Genomic DNA, 19,621 nt, shown 5'->3' with positions numbered 1-19,621 from the left:
GCCCAACATCTTGTGATTTGGACCATTGCCCCTCCTGGCTGATTAAATCTTGCCAGAGGGAGCTTAGATGTCCTTTACAGGACATCATAAGTAGATCCCTCTCGGAGGGGCGTTTTCCAACACCCTTGAAAGAAGCTATGGTCCATCCCCTCCTGAAAAAGAGTACAGCAGATCCGGCCGAATTGGCAAATTACCGGCCGGTCTCTAATTTACCGTTTTTAGGTAAAATCATAGAGAGGGCAGTGGCGTTGCAGTTGCAGGGCTTCCTGGTTGACGCTTCCATCCTAGACCCCTGCCAGTCCGGCTTTTGCCTGGGCCATGGGACGGAGACAGTGCTGGTCGCCTTGGTAGATGACCTCCAGCGGCATCTGGATCGAGGTGGCGTGGCAGTGCTGATGTTCTTAGATCTGTCGGCTGCGTTTGATACGGTTGACCATCAGTTACTGACCCACCACCTCGCCGACATAGGGGTTAGGGGGTCAGCCTTGCAGTGGCTTTCCTCCTTCCTCAAGGGACGGGGACAAAGGGTGGCAATTGGGGGTGAGCTGTCCCAGCAGCGCACACTAGATTGTGAGGTGCCACAGGGAGCAGTTCTCTCCCCGACGTTATTTAACATCTACATGCGCCCCCTTGCCCAGATTGCCCGGAGGTATGGGCTTGGGTGCCATCAATATGCAGATGACACCCAGCTCTATCTGCTAATGGATGGTTGGCCTGACTGCGTCCCAGGGAATCTGGACCTGGCATTGCAGGCTGTGGCAGGTTAGCTTAGGCTGAGTGGGTTGAAGCTGAACCCGACAAAGACAGAGGTCCTTTGCTTGGGTCGCGGTGCTCTGGGAGGAGAAACTCCTCTCCTGGTCTTTGACGGTGCGCCACCTTCAGCGGCACACCGAGTCAGGAGCTTGGGAGTTCTACTGGAGCCTTCACTATCAATGGAGGCCCAGATAGCAGCCACTGCCAAGTCGGCGTTTTTTCATCTGAAGTGGGCAAGGCAGTTGGCCCCCTTCCTAGAGCGTCGGGACCTAGCAACAGTGATCCATGCAACGGTGACCTCAAGGTTGGATTACTGTAATGCCCTCTACGTGGGGCTGCCTCTGTGACAAACCCGGAAGCTGCAGCTAGTGCAGAACGTGGTGGCTAGGCTGTTATTAGGGCTCCCGAGATGGGAGCACATACAGCCGGGGCTACGCGGACTGCACTGACTGCCAGTTGTAAACCAGGTTCGCTACAAAGTGCTGGTTATTACATTTAAAGCCCTATATGGTCGAGGACCTGCCTACCTGAAGGACCGTCTCTCCCCATATGAACCCCAGAGAGCACTGAGGTCAATGGGGAAGAACCAACTGACTATCCCCGGGCCGAAGGAGGTAAAATTAAAGAATACTCGCACACGGGCCTTCTCCATTCAGCTCCACACCTATGGAACCAGCTCCTGGAGGAAGTGCAGGCCCTGCGGAGCCTTGAACAGTTTCGCAGGGCCTGCAAGACCTTCCTCTTTAGGATGGCCTTTACCTGACTGAATGATTGATGGACTCGTCTTAAGTGATTCCGCCATCATACATACTTGCATCTAATAGAATAGCACCAGAAATGTTAATTTTAAATTGGAATGTTTTATGTTGAATGTTGATTTTAAAATGGTTATATATTTATTGTATAGATTGAGTATGTTGTTAGCTGCCCTGAGCCTGCTTCGGCGGGGAGGGCGGGATATAAATAAAATGTTATTATTATTATGTTATTAATGTTCCACATACTATCCTTGTTGACAAGTTGATAAAATGTTATTTGGATCAGTAACTGGTTGACAGATCACACCGAAAGAGTGCTTGTGAATGGTTCCTCATCCTCTTGGAGAAGAGTGACAAGTGGAGTGCCCCAAGGATCTGTCCTGGGACCTGTTTTGTTCAACATCTTTCTAAATGATTTGGATGAAGGAGTAGAGGGAATGCTTATTAAATTTGCAAATGATACTAAATTGGGAGGGATAGCAAATATAGTAGAAGAGTCAGGTTACAGGATGATCTTGGCAGGCTGGAAAACTGGGCTAAAACAAAATAAATTTTAACAAGGATAAGTGTAAAGTTCTGCATTTAGGTAGAAAAAATTAAACACCTTAGTATTAATATATTTTCTCAAATTTTTTCAATAAAGCCTTCTTTTACTTTATGGTATGTGTTACTCAGTGAGTTACTGAGACCAAACCCAGGTAAAGCTTGGTTACATTACTGTACCAAGGCAGGGTCAGCCTTGACAGCAGGACTAAATATTCTCCAGAGTACATAACGTAGATGCAACCATGTTTCATTTGAAAGCAACCCAGGTATATAGGGAGTGGCAAGGAAAGAAAGAAGGGAACACTAATTTTTTAAAACCTTGAGAGTTATAAAATTCAGGAAGGGATGGATATTTCTCCTTTTTGCAGTTCACTGAAGAACTCCGGCTTATAAATGGCATATTTATAATTGAGCACATTCATTATTTAATTAAAGGTATGCTTCATGTTGATAAATCTAGCCCTATTAATCAGCATAGTTTTAGAATGATTTAATTTCTATGGGAACCAGATCAACTGGATTGAGAGGGTATCATACCAGTCACACAAGTGTAGATGGCCCAAACTGGAATTGAACTGCATTAACAATAGCACTAGATTATTCAGAACCAGAACTGACAACATCAAATATATATGTTTAACTTTAATTTGTATAAAAAGAAAAAAAGATATAGACACTACTAACCTTTTACCCTGTCCCCTTTGTGCAAATGAATCTCCCCTTCTCCTTGAGGTTGATATGGCTTCACGACAATAAATAGTCTTCCAGGTACAGCACTGTAAAGTTTGCGTTTTGGACCCTGATAATCCAAGGCAGATACAGTATCCTTGTTGGCACTGGGGTTGTAACTGGCACTGGAGGAAAAGAAAAATGAAACATCACTAGTTTAACCTTCTCAACTACGCATTTTTTTCCCCATAATCTGAGGCTGCATTAACCAGGTTGCCACTACCTGTCTGATGGTCTAAACAATCCCTTTTAACCTTCAAATATTTCTAAGTAAAAAAGGTCAGTTAATTATATATATATTACTGCTAACATGAAAAGGCAATAACTGACTGCTGGTTTTCAGGCCACTAAATGACAGGCACACATGCACACACCCCAGTATTAGATGCCTGAAGAACTTAATGATCAAGATTACATCAGAAATACAGTACAAGGCAATATTGTAAGGGATGAAAAATGTATGCCCAGAACACAACATAATAAGAACATAAAAGAAGCCATATTGGATCAGGTCAATGGCCCATCCAGTCCAACACTGTGTCACACAGTGGCAAAAAAAACACAACCAAGTGCCATCAGAAGGTTCACAAGTGGGGCTAGAAGCCCTTTCACTTTGCTCTCCCCCCCAAGCACCAAGAATGCAGGGCATCACTGCCCCAGACAGTTCCAATAATATGCTGTGGCTAATAGCCACTGATGGACCTCTGCTCCATATTTTTACCCAATCCCCTCTAGAAGCTGGCTATGTTTGTTGCTGCCACCACCTCCTGTGGCAGTGAATTCCACATGTTAATCACCCTTTGGGTGAAGAAGTACTTCCTTTTATCCGTTCTAACCTGACTGCTTAGCAATTGAATGTCCACGAGTTCTTGTATTGTGAGAAAGGGAGAAAAGTACTTCTTTCTCTACTTTCTCCATTCCATGCATAATCTTGTAAACCTCTATCATGTCACCCCACAGTAGACGTTTCTCCAAGCTAAAGAGCCCCAAGCGCTGCCATAAATTAATGTTTCTGCCTTCTTATTAATTTATGGGTTGTCAAAACTAGCTGCATTATCGACCAAATTGAGTTCCACAGTTCATCTGCATGCTGTATCTAAAAGACAAAATGAGAGGGAGACTCAGAGGTAAAATTGTTGACCTTTAACCTTTGACGTTTAATTATTTTAAGACATCTCAAACCAAGATGAAAGGCAAAATATAAATGTTTTAATTAACCCAAATGGCCTTGGAGCAGAGTACCTAAGGGACTTCCTTCATTCATATGAACTTGCCTATAATTTAAGATCAACGACCACTGTCCTTCTCTATGTATCTGCTTGAATGAAGTGTAGTTGGCAGGTATGTGGGAGAAGGTTTTCTCATCAATGGCCTCCCAGGTTTTGAAGTCCCATGCTCCAGGTAGCTCAGATCCATTATGCATGGACAGCTTACTGCAGGGAATCTGAGCAGTCAAGCCTTTAAGCTTGGTTTCAGATTTGTGTGTCTGTCATATGCACCATTCTTCTTTCTCCAGTGAGAAGAATGGTGCATATGACGGACACACAAATCTGAAGCCAAGCTTAAAGGGCTGACTACAGTCCTAAGCTCTGCTCACAACCTGAGTTCGATCCCCAGTGGAAGCTGGGTTTCAGGTAGCCGGCTCGAGGTTGACTCAGCCTTCCATCCTTCCGAGATTGGTAAAATGAGTACCCAGCTTGCTGGGGGGAAAGTGTAGATGACTGGGAAAGGCAATGGCAAACCACCCCGTAAAAAGTCTGCCATGAAAACATTGTGAAAGCAGCGTCACCCCAGAGTCATTAACAACTGGCGCTTGCACAGGGGACCTTTCCTTTCCCATATGCACCATTCTTCTTTCTCGAGTGTATTTACTCTGTACTCTGTGTATCTATTCTGCAGCTACAACCAAAACCCATAGTTTTTTCTTAATCGGGGTAGGAACATCATTTGTGATGTGTGGGGGGTGGTGTCCAAAGATTTTTTTTTTAAAAAAAAAATATGTAATTGCCCTATCACAGCTATGCAGAAGCATCAATTAAGCAACTTCCATTTAAATCTTCATGGTTCAGTTCCTTGAATGAAAGGAAACATAGGAATGCAGGCAAAGTTTAAAAAAAAAATCCTGCAATTAATCAAACTAATTTTGAAACTGACTAGAAAAGCTGCAAAGCTCCCATTTCTTATTGCCACGTGCTAGTGGATTCTCTGTTGTGTTATCAGCCACTGTGAAAAATGAAAGAGTCACTATCCTCTGCCATCCCCCACACAACCCAATGCCAGTCTTTCTCCCCCCCTCCCCCCCTTGTAGAGCTTGCAAAAGAATTCTCGGAGACCTGCCAGAGAAGTACATTCCCCCCCCCCTGTAATTTCTCCCCAGAGATCTGAGACTAGTGAAAGTCTCATTTCACTAGACTCATGCTGCTTGTAAAAAAAATTAAAATGTAAAACAAGGAGGCACCATTTTAATGTTAGGCTTTTGAAGACTACCAAAATGGCACAAATGAAAGAACACCAGCTTGGCAATGTGCATGACTTGGGCATCCATATTCAAGGAGGTATCCAAGACTGCTCTGAAGCTCTACATGGACTACATCAGTGTCAGTGGCACCCTATCAAGATTCAGTAATCTATACCCCAAACCTGAAGCCTCACTCCAGCCACAGAACCTTCATCTTGGTTGAGTTCAGTTTCAACCTGCTCTGTTTTAACCACCCAACCACAGCCTCCAAACCTGCAATCAGATTGTGTGGAGTGGAATCTGGATGATCATCCAGTAACAGCTATAGCTCGGAGTCATCAGCATATTGATGACACCCCAGTCTGAAACTCCATATCAGCTGGGTGAGGGAGCACATATAGATGTTAAACAACAACAGGGAGATAAATGCCTCCTGAGGGATCTTACATGGTAAGGGGTATCTAGGGAACACATTCTCACCCAGTGCAACCCTCTGTCCCCAACTGTGGAGAAAAGAGAAGACCCATTGAAGACCAATCTCCAGACTCCTATGTTGGCAAGGCGGTGGGTCAGCAGATCATAGTTGACTGTGTCGAACACTGCTGTAGGATCTAATAACAGTAGGAGAACCAACCCATCCTGATCCAGCTGTCTACAGAAATTGTCTGCTAAGGCAACCAGCACCATCTCTGTCCTGTGGCCAGGGAAGAAGCTGGATTGGAATGGGTGCAACACCATGTGTTATCCAGAAAACCCTGTGGTTGTTCAGCTATTGCCCTCTCAATTACCTTACCCAGGAATCATAAGTTTGAAACTGGGTGGTAATTGGCAGGATCTAAAGGATCCAAAGTTGGTTTTTTAAAGAGTGGTACAACCATGGCCTCCTTAAGACCCTCTGGATAGGCTTCTATTTCCAGGGACAAGTTGACAATATTCATCAGTGGGCCTTTCTTTCCCTTTAAGATGCTTAAGCATTAAGACAAGAAGGCAGGACATTCACCAGAAGAAATTAGGGTTTTTTAAAAAAATAAAATAAAATAAAACACATAATAGATGGAATGTTAGTCAAATTTTATTGCAGAAAGAGGCAAGATTCATTTTCTAATTAAACACTTCAACACCAGTTGAGATGAATCAGAGCCTTGAGTTTGCAGCTTATATTTAGGTGCTTTCCATTTAAGGATCTAGACAATCATTTTAGTAGATTGTGAATGAAGCACTTATTAAGAGCAAAAGGTTTGTGATTTTTGAGAACCCTAAGACTGCATTGGAAAGCTGTGCCTAGAGTAGTGTGGAAATTGGGTGACTGCAATGTGTGATTGTATGATGTGATATTCTAATAGATACACTGGAATATATGTATTTTGAATCTCTCTGAGGTTTCTTTGTCTTCATTGTTATATTGTAGTTCCATTTTTCAACCATATAACTGATGAAGAATTGTTTTGAAACTTTTTGTATACCTGGGAAGGACATATCGGCTGTAGAAATTTCTTTGGGACATCCTCTGCCTTCTCTTTGGACTTTTGGAGGTTTTCTCGACACTACTATATGAAGGAGTACAGAGGAGTCTCTTGTTGGATTTATTACTACTGAAGAATGTGTTTAGAATTGATATATCTATTTCTCACTAGTATTTGAAATGTGACCACCAATTCTATTTAGGATCTAATAACTGCTGTAGGATCTAATAACAGTAGGAGAACCAACCCATCCTGATCCAGCTGTCTACAGAAATTGTCTGCTAAGGCAACCAGCACCATCTCTGTCCTGTGGCCAGGGAAGAAGCTGGATTGGAATGGGTGCAACACCATGTGTTATCCAGAAAACCCTGTGGTTGTTCAGCTATTGCCCTCTCAATTACCTTACCCAGGAATCATAAGTTTGAAACTGGGTGGTAATTGGCAGGATCTAAAGGATCCAAAGTTGGTTTTTTAAAGAGTGGTACAACCATGGCCTCCTTAAGACCCTCTGGATAGGCTTCTATTTCCAGGGACAAGTTGACAATATTCATCAGTGGGCCTTTCTTTCCCTTTAAGATGCTTAAGCATTAAGACAAGAAGGCAGGACATTCACCAGAAGAAATTAGGGTTTTTAAAAAAAATAAAATAAAATAAAACACATAATAGATGGAATGTTAGTCAAATTTTATTGCAGAAAGAGGCAAGATTCATTTTCTAATTAAACACTTCAACACCAGTTGAGATGAATCAGAGCCTTGAGTTTGCAGCTTATATTTAGGTGCTTTCCATTTAAGGATCTAGACAATCATTTTAGTAGATTGTGAATGAAGCACTTATTAAGAGCAAAAGGTTTGTGATTTTTGAGAACCCTAAGACTGCATTGGAAAGCTGTGCCTAGAGTAGTGTGGAAATTGGGTGACTGCAATGTGTGATTGTATGATGTGATATTCTAATAGATACACTGGAATACATGTATTTTGAATCTCTCTGAGGTTTCTTTGTCTTCATTGTTATATTGTAGTTCCATTTTTCAACCATATAACTGATGAAGAATTGTTTTGAAACTTTTTGTATACCTGGGAAGGACATATCGGCTGTAGAAATTTCTTTGGGACATCCTCTGCCTTCTCTTTGGACTTTTGGAGGTTTTCTCGACACTACTATATGAAGGAGTACAGAGGAGTCTCTTGTTGGATTTATTACTACTGAAGAATGTGTTTAGAATTGATATATCTATTTCTCACTAGTATTTGAAATGTGACCACCAATTCTATTTATTGTTTGTATTCATTATGATTATGTTTCAATAGACTGATGTCTACTAGTAACTTGTGAAATTTTGTGAATTTTTTGATGGTCCATCCTTGCGTTTTCTATCTTTGAATGCTCCTGTTCAGCAGCAGCCACCCGATGACAGTCAGTGCGACATAGCAGTTAGCATTTCAGAGCAGGGTTTGCCAGACCCAGGTTCTTGGTGTGGAAACTGACTGGATTGTATTTATTTATTCTTTTACCTTAAATTTGTAGCCGCCCACTCCACACACAGACTCTGGGCAGCTCACAATCATAACACAATGATAACAATACCTTATGATTTTAAAAGCAAAAACACATATAAATGATTTTTTAAATTTAAAACTTAAAAATGGTGCTATAACATTTCTTACAAAGGTGGTTTAGCTTCATCATAGTTCTTAATTCTCTGCATTGCTCTATTAGATGTCTGATCGATGCATGGTAATATTCAGTGACATACTAGTGGCAGCTCCTTACGCATTAGTTACTGTAGGTCTGCCGTAAAAGATCAGTTTTACAGACCCTGCAGAATTGGGAGAGATTTCGCGGGGCTCTTATGGCCTCTGGAAGTGCATTCCATAAATTAGGGGCTGCCACAGAGAAGGCCGTCGCCCGTGTAGAGCATAATCTGGCCTCCCTTGGTCCAGGGATGAATAACAGTTGTTGACTTCCTGAATGCAGTGCTCTCTGGGGTATATGTGGGGAAAGGCGGTCCCTTAGCTAGACAAGTCCTTGGATAATTTTGGACCACTCACAGACTTTCATCCTAACCTACCTCACAAGATTGTTGTGCAGATCAAAAGGGGGAAAGGAGAATGATGTAAGCTGCTTTGGTCCCCACTGTGGAGAAACACTGTTCTTTTCCTGGGTAGAGGCTGCAGGAAGAGGGGAGGAGATGGAAAGCTGAAGTCAGAGGGCAGATCAAGGTAGGTTGATGGTTGGCTGGGAAAGAGATAGGGTTGCCAAGTCCTGGTTGAGAAATTCCTGGAGATTTGAGGGGTAAGCCCGGAGAGGCTGGGGTTTGAGGAAGGGTGGGGCCTCAGACAGATACAATGCCATAGCCTCCACCCACCTCGACCCTCTGAACCAGACATTTCTTCCTGGGGAACCATTGTTGCCAATCTCCAGGTGGGATAAGGAGAATAAGCCCAAGGCTCCGTTTATAAACAGCCTGAAATAAAATAGTTTCAAACTTTTTTTTTTGTTTCCTCAGTAAAAGCAAGCTGAATATGAATCAACTCCAATTTATTGTTTAAGGCAACAAGCCTTGGAAAAGTGTGGACTCAAAGATAAACACATACAGTTCATCCACTGAAATTGATCCTCTTCCTTAGCTGTGTATATGATTTCACAGCAGCAAATTCATCTTTAGCATGACAGGATTAACTGGTTTAACTTCATTTGTATTATTGGATTTATATCCCGCCCTCCACTCCGAAGAGTCTCAGAGCGACTCACAATCTCCTTTACCTTCCTCCCCCACAACAGACACCCTGTGAGGTGGGTGGGGCTGGAGAGGGCTCTCACACCAGCTGCCCTTTCAAGGACAACTGCTGAGATAACTATGGCTGACCCAAGGCCATTCCAGCAGGTGCAAGTGGAGGAGTGGGGAATCAAACCCAATTCTCCCAGATAAGAGTCTGCACACTTAACCACTACACCAAACTGGCTCTCTTATGTCATTTGTATTGAAGTTGGAGAGTGAAGCAATGTAAAATTGATGAGTTGATTTTTGAATGAAGCAAGCTGTTGCTGGGATAAAGCATTTGAGCAAAACAGGAAGTTAAACTGGTTAATCCTGCCATGCTAATGATTAATTTGCTGCTGTGAAATCATATACGCAGCTGAGGAAGAGGATCAATTTCAGTGGATGAATTGTATGCATTTATCTTTGAGTCCACACTTTTTCAAGGCTTGTTGCCTTAAACAATAAATTGGAGTTGATTCATATTCAGCTTGGCTTTATTGAGGAAAAAAAAATTTTTTTTTTTTGAAACATCTTATTTCAGGCCATTTATACATGAGCCTTGGATCTTTTCTCCTTACTCCACTTACTGTATGACTCTTTCGGTTGTTTAATCTCCAGGTGGAGGCTGGAGATTACTCAGAATTACCCTGCTGAGGTTGCTTCCCTCTTGCTTTGGTCCCCACTGTGGAGAAAGACTGTACTTTTCCTGGTAGAGACTATAGGGAGGGAGGAGGAGATGGGAAAATGAAGTCAGATCAATTTCCCTACAGGAAACGGCTGCCATGAGGCACATACTCTACGGTATACCATAATACAGCCATGCCAGGCAAAGAAAAACCAAATCATGCAACAAGCTCATGCTGATGCTAAATGCCTCAAGGCTGAATATGATAGGAGAAAATGGCAACCAGGACTTTTTTTTCTGGAAAAAGAGGCACCAGAACTCTCCAGAGGGAAATGAAGGAGAAACACATGGGTGCCCCTCAGAACCTTTTAAACATTTTTTGAGAATTTTGTTTCCAAGAAGAGCTTCCAGAACTTCGTCCTGTCATGTTCCCCCAGAAAAAAAAACCCCTGGCAGCAACAATGCACTGCAAACAAAAAGAATGCTGAGCTTCAGCATCTGAGTGACTGTCATCATGCCCCTCTGCACCCCCCTTACTAATTCTTCCTTATCTCAATATTGGGCCTGTTTCAGGGGTTTGAGCCACCACAGAAATGGGGACACACACATACATGGGGTGGGGTGGGGGAGCCAGCATCTGTTTCAGCTGCAGGATGGGTGGGGGGATGAGTGAATGTCATGGACCAGGGGAGTAGTGGAGGGCCAAGGATGGGGTAGTTGAGAAGAAAAGGTGGTTGGGGGTGGGTGGCAGTTGGAGGGGGGTGCAAGGGTGGGAAGTTAGGGGATGGAAAGACACCAAGAGTGTGGAAAGTGAATGCCTTCACCCAGAGCCTCTTTCTAGAGCCAGTAGTATTTTCCCCCACAACAGGTCTTATTCCTAGTATTAGATATAAAGATGCAAAGGTCAGTACTGAGTCTGCCCTTTTTGAATAAGAACTTGAAGAAGACAATGGTTATTCAGCTCCAGGTGGTTCTGGATGAAAATAATAATCTTCATGCCTTTCAGCCTGGCTTTTTTTGTGTGTGTAAAACAATTTTATTAAATTGAAATATATTGTTATAATACTCTTAAAAATTAATATAAAATTAACACCAATACATTACTTTTTTTCCCTCCTCCCCTTCCCTCTTTTCATGACCCCCGCCGGTGTTTACTTAAATTGCTAAAGAAAAACAAGGTAATTCTAATCCTAGAATCTTCATATTAAAAACCTTATAACAAACATAAAAGAAATAGTAAGTAAAGGAAAAACCAAACTCTATAAAATAATTATAGTCCATCCTCATTCTTATCTTTTAACCCGTATAAAAAAAAAGTACAAATAGCACAGTGAAAAAAAAAACAACAAAGAAAATTATTCCTTTGTATTTTTAGTCCATTATTCCACAGGATTTCAACTGTTATCAAAGATAACTAAATGTCCCTTTACCTTCCAATATTTTTCCACATATTTTTAAAATTTCTCCCATTCCATTTTAAATTTCTCCAAATCATAATCTTTTAAGATTCTTGTGAGTTTGTCCATTTCACTCCAAAACAAAACTTTCAAAATCTAATCCCATTTTTCTGGTATTTTATCTTGCTTCCGTAACTGCGCATATAATGTCCTTGCAGATGAAAGCAGGTACCACACAATCGTTCTGTCATGTTTCAGAAAACTTTCCATTTGTAATCCCAACAAAAAAATGTCTGGAGACCTCTTAATGTCATAACCTAAATTTTTTGACATTTCTTTCTGAATCATTTGCCAAAATTGTCTTGCCTTTTCACAAGTCCACCACATATGGTAGACAGAACCTGCATGTTTTTTGTATTTCCAACATCTATCTGACACCTGATTATTCATTTTTGCCAATTTCTTAGGTGCCATATACCACTTATATAGCATTTTAAAGCAATTGTCTTTAATGTAGCATGTCGATATCCTCATAGAGTTCTTCCATAGATACTCCCATGATTCCGTCTGTATTTCTTTGTTGAAATTAATTGCCCATTTTATCATTTGAGATTTAACTACTTCATTTTCCGTAGACCATTTCAATAATAATTTGTAAGTTCTTGAAATCAACTTTTCATTGTCCCCCAACAGCATTCTTTCCAATTCTGTTTGTTCTAATCTTATACCTTCATTTTTATATCTTGTTCTACCAAATTCTTAATTTGCTGCAATTGAAACCAATTATATTTATACTGTAATTCTTCAGCCAATTTTAGTTCCACTTTTCCTCCATGTATTTTTAATAATTGTTTAAATGTTAACTGCATCTCATTATCAGTATCTAATGATAGCTTTATTACTTCCATTGGCACAATCCCTAATGGCTTTCTCTCATCTCCATATTTTTTATATTTTAACCAGGTATTTAACAAGTTCTTTCTTATATAATGATGTGAAAAAACCATTCATCTTGTTTTTTCCCCATAATACATATAAGCATGCCAGCCAAAAACATTCCCATGACCTTCTAGGACCAATAATTTCTTATTTAATAATGTTATCCATACCTTAATCCACACCAAACATACTACATCATGGTACAGTTTTAAATTCGGCAATTGGAAACCTCCCCTTTCTTTTTCATCAGTTATAATTTTCATTTTAATTCTTGTTTTTTTCCCGGCTCATACAAATTCTGAGATCTTCCTTTGCCATTTACTAAACTGTTTATTATCCTTCACAATTGGAAATGTTTGAAATAGGAACAGAATTCTTGGTAGAACATTCATCTTGATTGCAGCAATTCTGCCCAGCATAGACAAGTTCAATTTATTCCATTTAATTAGATCTTCATCAGTCTTATGCCAAAGATTCTCATAGTTATTTTTATACAAGTCTATATTTTTCATAGTAATTTCCACACCTAAATATTTTACTTTTACCGCAACTTCACATTCTGTTACCCTTTGTAATTCTTCCTGTTGGCTCTTTGTCATATTTTTACACAAAATTTTTGATTTTTCTTTATTTATATAGAAACCAGCCATATTCTTGTATCTTACGAAGCAGCAATGGTGTTACATATATGGGATTTTCATTGATAAACATTACATCATCAGCAAATGCTCTATACTTGTAAGAAAAACCTTTTAATTTCAGTCCCTCTATTTCCTTATCTTCTTGTATTTGCATAAGCAAAATCTCTAAAGTCATTATAAATATCAATGGAGATAGAGGGCAACCTTGTCTTGTTCCTTTACTTACTGCCATTTTTTCTGTCAAATCTGCATTTATACGAAGTCTTGCTTGTTGTTCAGTATATATTGCCTTAACCATTCTAATAAAATCTTCTCCTAATCCCAATTTTTCCATCACTGCAAACATTTTTTTAAAAAAATTATTATTCCAAACATAACATACATACATTACCACGTAATTCTAGCATACTATACAACATACATCTTCTAACTCTTGCACCCACACCTACCACCATTCCACCCATCCATACAAGGAGCTTAAAGGGTATTACTATTATACAGTTCCTATTTTCTCATATCAATTCCCAAATTTCTGGCCCAAACATATATTGGTTCCCATGTCTTTCTACATTCTTGTAAATTTCCATCTCTTAACCTTGTGGTCAGTGTAACCATTTCAGCGGCTTCAAATAATTTTAATAAAAATTCTTCTCTATCAGGTATTTTAGTGACTTTCCAGTATTTTGCATATAAAATTTTAGCGACCGTAATTATATGGAGTAATAGTTTTTTCTCCGTTTTGGGAATACTCTCTTTACAAATACTCAATAAATACAGTTCCAGTGCATGTTGGAATCTTATTTTTAAAAATTTTTGGCTCCAGATATTAATCTGGGTCCAGTATTTTTTGGCATGTTCGCACTGCCACCATATGTGGTATAGTGACCCCTTAATTTTTCTACATTTCCAGCATTTGTTTGAGTAGTTCGGATATATTTTAGCCAACCTTTCTGGGGTGAGATACCAGCAGTACATCATTTTGTATAAATTTTCTTTGAAAACTGAGGATTTTGTCAACTTTACATTTTGTTTCCAAAATTTTTCCCATTCCGCCAAATCAATAGAAAATCCAAAGTCTTCTAACCATTTTATCCAATTCTCTTTCACTGTTTCATCTTGCATTTTAATTTGGAGTAGGCAATTATATATTTTTGAGATAAGTTTCTGATTATCTTGAATTGTCTCGTTGTAGTGTCTTCAAATCGTTCATTAAATAAATACCGAAATATTTTATTTTATTTTCATGCTTAAACCCCGATCTACTTTCTAATTGCTCAACTTGCTCCTTACTCATATTTTTGGTCAAAAATTTGAGTTTTTGTACGTTAACTTTGAATCCCGATACCTCTCCGTATTGTTTTAATTTTTCCTTCAGATGTCCAATAGAAGAATTGGGGTCTTCTAATATAAATAATAAATCGTCTGCAAAGGCCTGGATTTTAAATTCTTCATTCTTAATTTTTGCACCCCTAACTTCAGCATCCTCCCTTATTGTCTTTGTTAAAAATTCCAAAGTTAGGACAAAAAGTAAGGGAGACTAGGGACATCCTTGCCCAGTTCCTTTTTCTATGTCTATTAAATCAGTGGTGCATCCATTAAAATTTATCTTCACACTTTGCTTGGTGTATATAGCTTCCACTAGTTTTCTGAATATTTCTCCACAACCAACTGCTGCTAATGATTTTATAATAAAGTTCCAATTGACATTATCAAACGCCTTTTATACATCTAACATGATGCCCGCAAATTGCTTCTCAGGGTGTTCTCTGTAATATTCTAAGATGTTTAAAATAAATCTTATGTTTTGACGCATCATCCTTCCTGGCACAAAACCTGTTTGATCTTCCTGAACTATTGTAGAAATTACTTTTTTAAGCCTGTTGGATAGAATTGCTGCAAAGATTTTATAATCAGCGTTCAGTAGCGAGATCGGCCTATAGTTTCTAATGTCCGATAGATCAGTCCCTTCTTTATGGATCAATGAGATCAGTGCCTCTCTCCACAATGTTGGCATCAGAGCAGTTTCTTGTATTTCTTCTATTACCTTTTTGTAAGGAATCAGAAGAACCTCCTCAAAAGATTTAAAGACTTCAATCGGTAATCCATCTGGATCCGGTGTTTTGTTACTTTTCTGTCTTTTTATAGCTTTAATTATTTCATGTATTGTAATGGGGTTCTCTAACATTTCCTGTTGTTCCTTGGTTAATTGTTTCATCTTATTATTATATGTTATTTTGTAATTGATTGGGGAACAAGTGTTTTATAGAGTAATGAATTGTATTTGATATATTAGTTAACGTTTGAATGGAATTTAAGTTGGAATCAATTGGAATAATTAATTGGTTAGTCTAGGAATACAAAGGATTAATTAATCTAGTTTGTAAGAACTGATCAAGAGTAAGGCAGTGAAGTAGTTAGGCTCTTTTTATAGTTATAAGTAGTGTTACTGGTGATTAAATACAAGTAGTTGGAAGAAGTAAACAACTGTCGAATTCTTAAGAAATGGAGACTAAAATTAAGAAATTTGGACACGGTACTCCACCAGGGGGAAGTAAATCGGAGTCATCTGCAATAAATCGGGAAGCTTTAGAAAAATTACAAAATATAATGATAGCTGGGTTTAAACAAAACCAAGAGGCCTTGGAAGAAATTAAGACCGAACTGATGGGAGAAATCAAGAAAACAAATGAGCAAGTGGTGGAATTCCAAAAACAGGTATTGGGCAATACCCAGCAAGTACATGAATTGTCAGCAAAGGTAGGAAAACTAGAGGATCAAGGAGAAGCAACATTTGGGGAAATAAAGCCAATTTGTTGGAGTTAGAAGATAGAATTGCAAGATTGGAAACAGATAAAGCGGCGTTTGTTTTAAGATTTCAAAATATTCCCGAGAAAAAGGGAGAGAACATAGAAAATAAGATTATTGAACTGTTAACTATAGATGAAGAAGAAATATTAGAAAACAGAAAGATCAAGATTGAATGGGCTAGAAGAGTCGCTTCAGCTCATACAAAAAGACTTAATATACCAAGGGAGGTTCAAGTCAGATTTACCCGAACTGTGATATGTGAGATTTTGAGAGTAGTACGGGAAAAGGGCTTGAAATGCGAAGGGAATAATAACAAGGTTTTAAAAGATGTACCCTGGTCCATAAGAAAGAGACGTTTTGAATATAAAAACTAACAACGTGGTTAATGAAACACTCCATACAATTTAGATGGCTGATACCAGAAGGAATTTTTTTCACTTACCAAACTAAGAGGTACAATATAATATCAACAGAAAAGATGGAAGAGTTCTGGGATAAATTTGTGGAGTCTAGTAGTCAGGAGCCAGAGTCTGGGGAAGACCGAGAAGAGGAATATGAACTAAATAGAACGGGGAAAGATGAACTGAAAAAGGAAAGAGTGAAGACAAGACTTCAAACAAAAAAGGACCAAAGGAAAATATCAGATAGTAACACTGCAATAGGATGACTACCAAAGTAGGATTACAGATTATATCTGTAAATGTAAATGGATTAAATGAGCCAAGAAAAAGAAGAAGGACACCAAACGAAACCAAAGTGATTCTGGGTAATATATATGCTCCGAACGACAACCAGGAGAGATTTTATACGGTGCTACATGAGAAATTACTTGAATGTGGAGGGGGAAATTGTTGTAATTTTGGGGACTATAATGCCTATTTGATGTGGGAAAAGATAAAAAAATTGAGAAATTGAAGGCAAAAAAATCTCGTAGTATGTTACCCAAAACTTTTTATTAAATGGCTGATGAATATAATTTGATAGACGTTTGGAGAATGAAAAACCCACAGATGAAAGATTTTACCCATTACTCCCAAACTCATAAATGTTGATCCAGAATAGACATGTGTTGGATGTCTGCTGCATTAACTTTATTAGTTAATCAAGCAAATATTTTACCGATGACGTTTGCTGATCATAGCCCAGTACAAGTGAACTTGCAAGACTCCCCGAGAAGCTTCCGTTGGACTCTAAACTTACAAATTTTAAAAGAGAAAGCATTCTTAGAAAGAGCTAAGAAGGAAATAAAAATCTTTTTTGAATGTAATGTTAAAAAAAACATGTTCATGCAAGTAACCTGGGACGCCTTTAAAGCTTTCTTCCGAGGAATTGCCATCAGTTATGCTGCAAGAAGAAAGAAAGAACGGATGAAATCATATAACGAGTTAGTAACAAAATTAAGAGAACATGAGAAACAGCAAAAAGTTAAAGATACAAAAGAAATGAAATTAAAGATACAATCTATACAGCGTGAAATAAACCTGGTGCTTACTGAAGAAGTGGAGAAGAAACTGAAGTGGGCAAAGCAAAATTATTTTGAAAGTGCCAACAAAACTAGCAGATGGTTGGCATACAAACTCAAGAAAGAAAGAGAAAAAAGAATCATAAGATCTTTAAAAAATGACGAAGGGGAAGAGGCTGTACAAAAGGACTTAATGAAAGGAATTGTTCAAAATTTTTATCAGAACTTATATAAAAAACAGGAGATTTTTGAACAACACCATCACTGCAAACATAAAAACCCAATTCACATTATCAAAAGCCTTCTCTGCATCTGCAAAGAATAATGCCACTTCTTTTTCAGGGTGTTTCTCATAATATTCAACAATATCTATAACAGTTCTAATGTTATCTCTGATTTGTCTCCTGGGAAGAAATCCTGCTTGCTTCTCTTTAATGAAATTATTCAAATGCTGTTTGAGTCGTTCTGCTAGTATCCTAGCATATATTTTGCAGTCATTGTTAAGTAATGAAATTGGTCTATAGTTTTTTACATTTGTAGTGTGTCTATCTTCTTTCGGTATCAATGAAATTATTGCTTCCTTCCATGTATTTGGTATTTTCCCATCAATCCTTATAATATTCATCAGCTTCTGAAGTTTTGGTACTAATGTCTCTACGAGGACTTTGTAGAATTTTGCTGTGAAACCGTCTGGACCCGGTGCCTTTCCCATTTTCATTGAATTTATTGCGGCTTCAACTTCAATTTTTTCAATTGGTTCATTTGAGACCTTTTCCATATTTTCTGTTAAGGGATTTACTTGAATTTTCTGTAAATAAGCATCTATTTTTCTTTTCTAAACCTTTTGACCTTGAAATAGCATAGCATTCATAAAATTCCCTTTTAATTCTTACTTGATCAACAATTTCTTTGCCTCCCGATACAATTTTATTAATAAATTTATTTTATTTTCTTTTTTTTAATATGCCAAGCCAGGTATTTTCCAGACTTATTTGCTCCTTCAAAAGATTTCTGTTGCAGTCTCTTGAGATTCCATTCTACGTCTTTATTTAACAAATGTCTCAGTTGATTCTGCAATATTGTAATATCCCTTATTATTTCTTTTTTCCTGGTCTTTTTTAAAGTTCCTTTTCTTTTTTCCAATCTCTTTTTGAATGTCCAGCATTTGTTTCTCTTTGGCTCTCTTATCTTTGTTATTCATTGTAACTAAAATACCTCTCATTACTGCTTTGTACGCATCCCACACAGTTTGAAATTGAATGTCCTCCTTTTCATTTATCTGAAAGAAAGCTTTAGTTTCTTTTTCTAGAGATGCCACTGTCTCTGTTTTCTGTAGCAAATCTTCATTTATTCTCCATCTTCTAGTCTTTTTCAGATTTTTTGCTGACCACATTAACGGATTGTGGTCAGCCCCAACTTTAGGAAGAATCGCTATTTGTTTCATCATAAGTCCAAGATCTTTTGTAGTCTATAGCATATAATTTCTTGAGAAAGAGTTATGCCTAGCTGAAAATAAAGTATAATCATGCACCTTAGGATTAAATTTCCTCCATATATCTTCCAAGCTTTCTTGTTTATCTAAATCAAAAAATGACTTTGGTAATTTCCCCTCATTATTTCTTTTTCCTGATCTATTCAAAGTATTTATAATTGTTCAATTGAAATCTCCCATTACCATTATTTGTTCATATGTCACTTGGTCTAATTGTTGCACAATATCTTTAAAGAAGGAGTCTTTTGCCCCATTTGGGGTATATAGTCCCAATAACGTCTTTTTGTCATTTAGCATCACTTCCACTGCTAAATATCTTCCATCATAGTCCTTAAAAATCAATTTTGGATCTAATTCTTGTTTAATATAGAAAATCACTCCCCTTTTTTTCTCCTTAGCCAATGAATAAAATTCCTTACCCAATTGTTCATTCCATAAAAATTTATAATCCAATTGTTTGATATGTACTTCTTTTGGGCAAATTATACTACATTTTTGTTTCTTGATCCAATGAAATGTATTCTTTCTTTTTTGCGGTGAATTTAGTCCATTTACATTCCAAGATATTAATTTGTAATCCATAGCGGCTCTTCTTTTATTCTGTAACCCCAAATCCCCTATTTTCTTCAAAGAACTTCCTCAGTTCTTATACATTTGTAATTGTAATCCTCTTTCCTCCATATTCAAAACTTAGACCTTCTGGCAGTATCCATCTATATCTCACTTCATTCTCCCGCAGCTTGTCAGTTAGTTTTTTATACCATCTTCTGTCATTTATAACCTTTC

At 38.4% G+C, this 19,621-nt stretch overlaps 1 protein-coding gene across 4 annotated transcripts in view; it reads right to left on the bottom strand.

Moving 5' to 3' along the window:
• SHANK2 (SH3 and multiple ankyrin repeat domains 2) overlaps positions 1–19,621 on the bottom strand; it is an 811,137-nt gene that overhangs the window by 532,169 nt on the left and 259,347 nt on the right. For all 4 annotated transcript variants that reach the window (XM_060263196.1, XM_060263197.1, XM_060263199.1 and 1 more), the window contains one exon: positions 2,742–2,911. In XM_060263196.1, the coding sequence (XP_060119179.1) occupies positions 2,742–2,911 (170 nt within the window). The remainder of the gene's footprint in view (positions 1–2,741; positions 2,912–19,621) is intronic.

Source organism: Heteronotia binoei, chromosome 21, assembly GCF_032191835.1.
Source record: "Heteronotia binoei isolate CCM8104 ecotype False Entrance Well chromosome 21, APGP_CSIRO_Hbin_v1, whole genome shotgun sequence".
Classification (NCBI taxonomy): domain Eukaryota; kingdom Metazoa; phylum Chordata; class Lepidosauria; order Squamata; family Gekkonidae; genus Heteronotia; species Heteronotia binoei.
The sequence above is the reverse complement of the archived record's forward strand: the minus strand, read 5'-3'. Positions and strand labels throughout refer to the sequence as shown.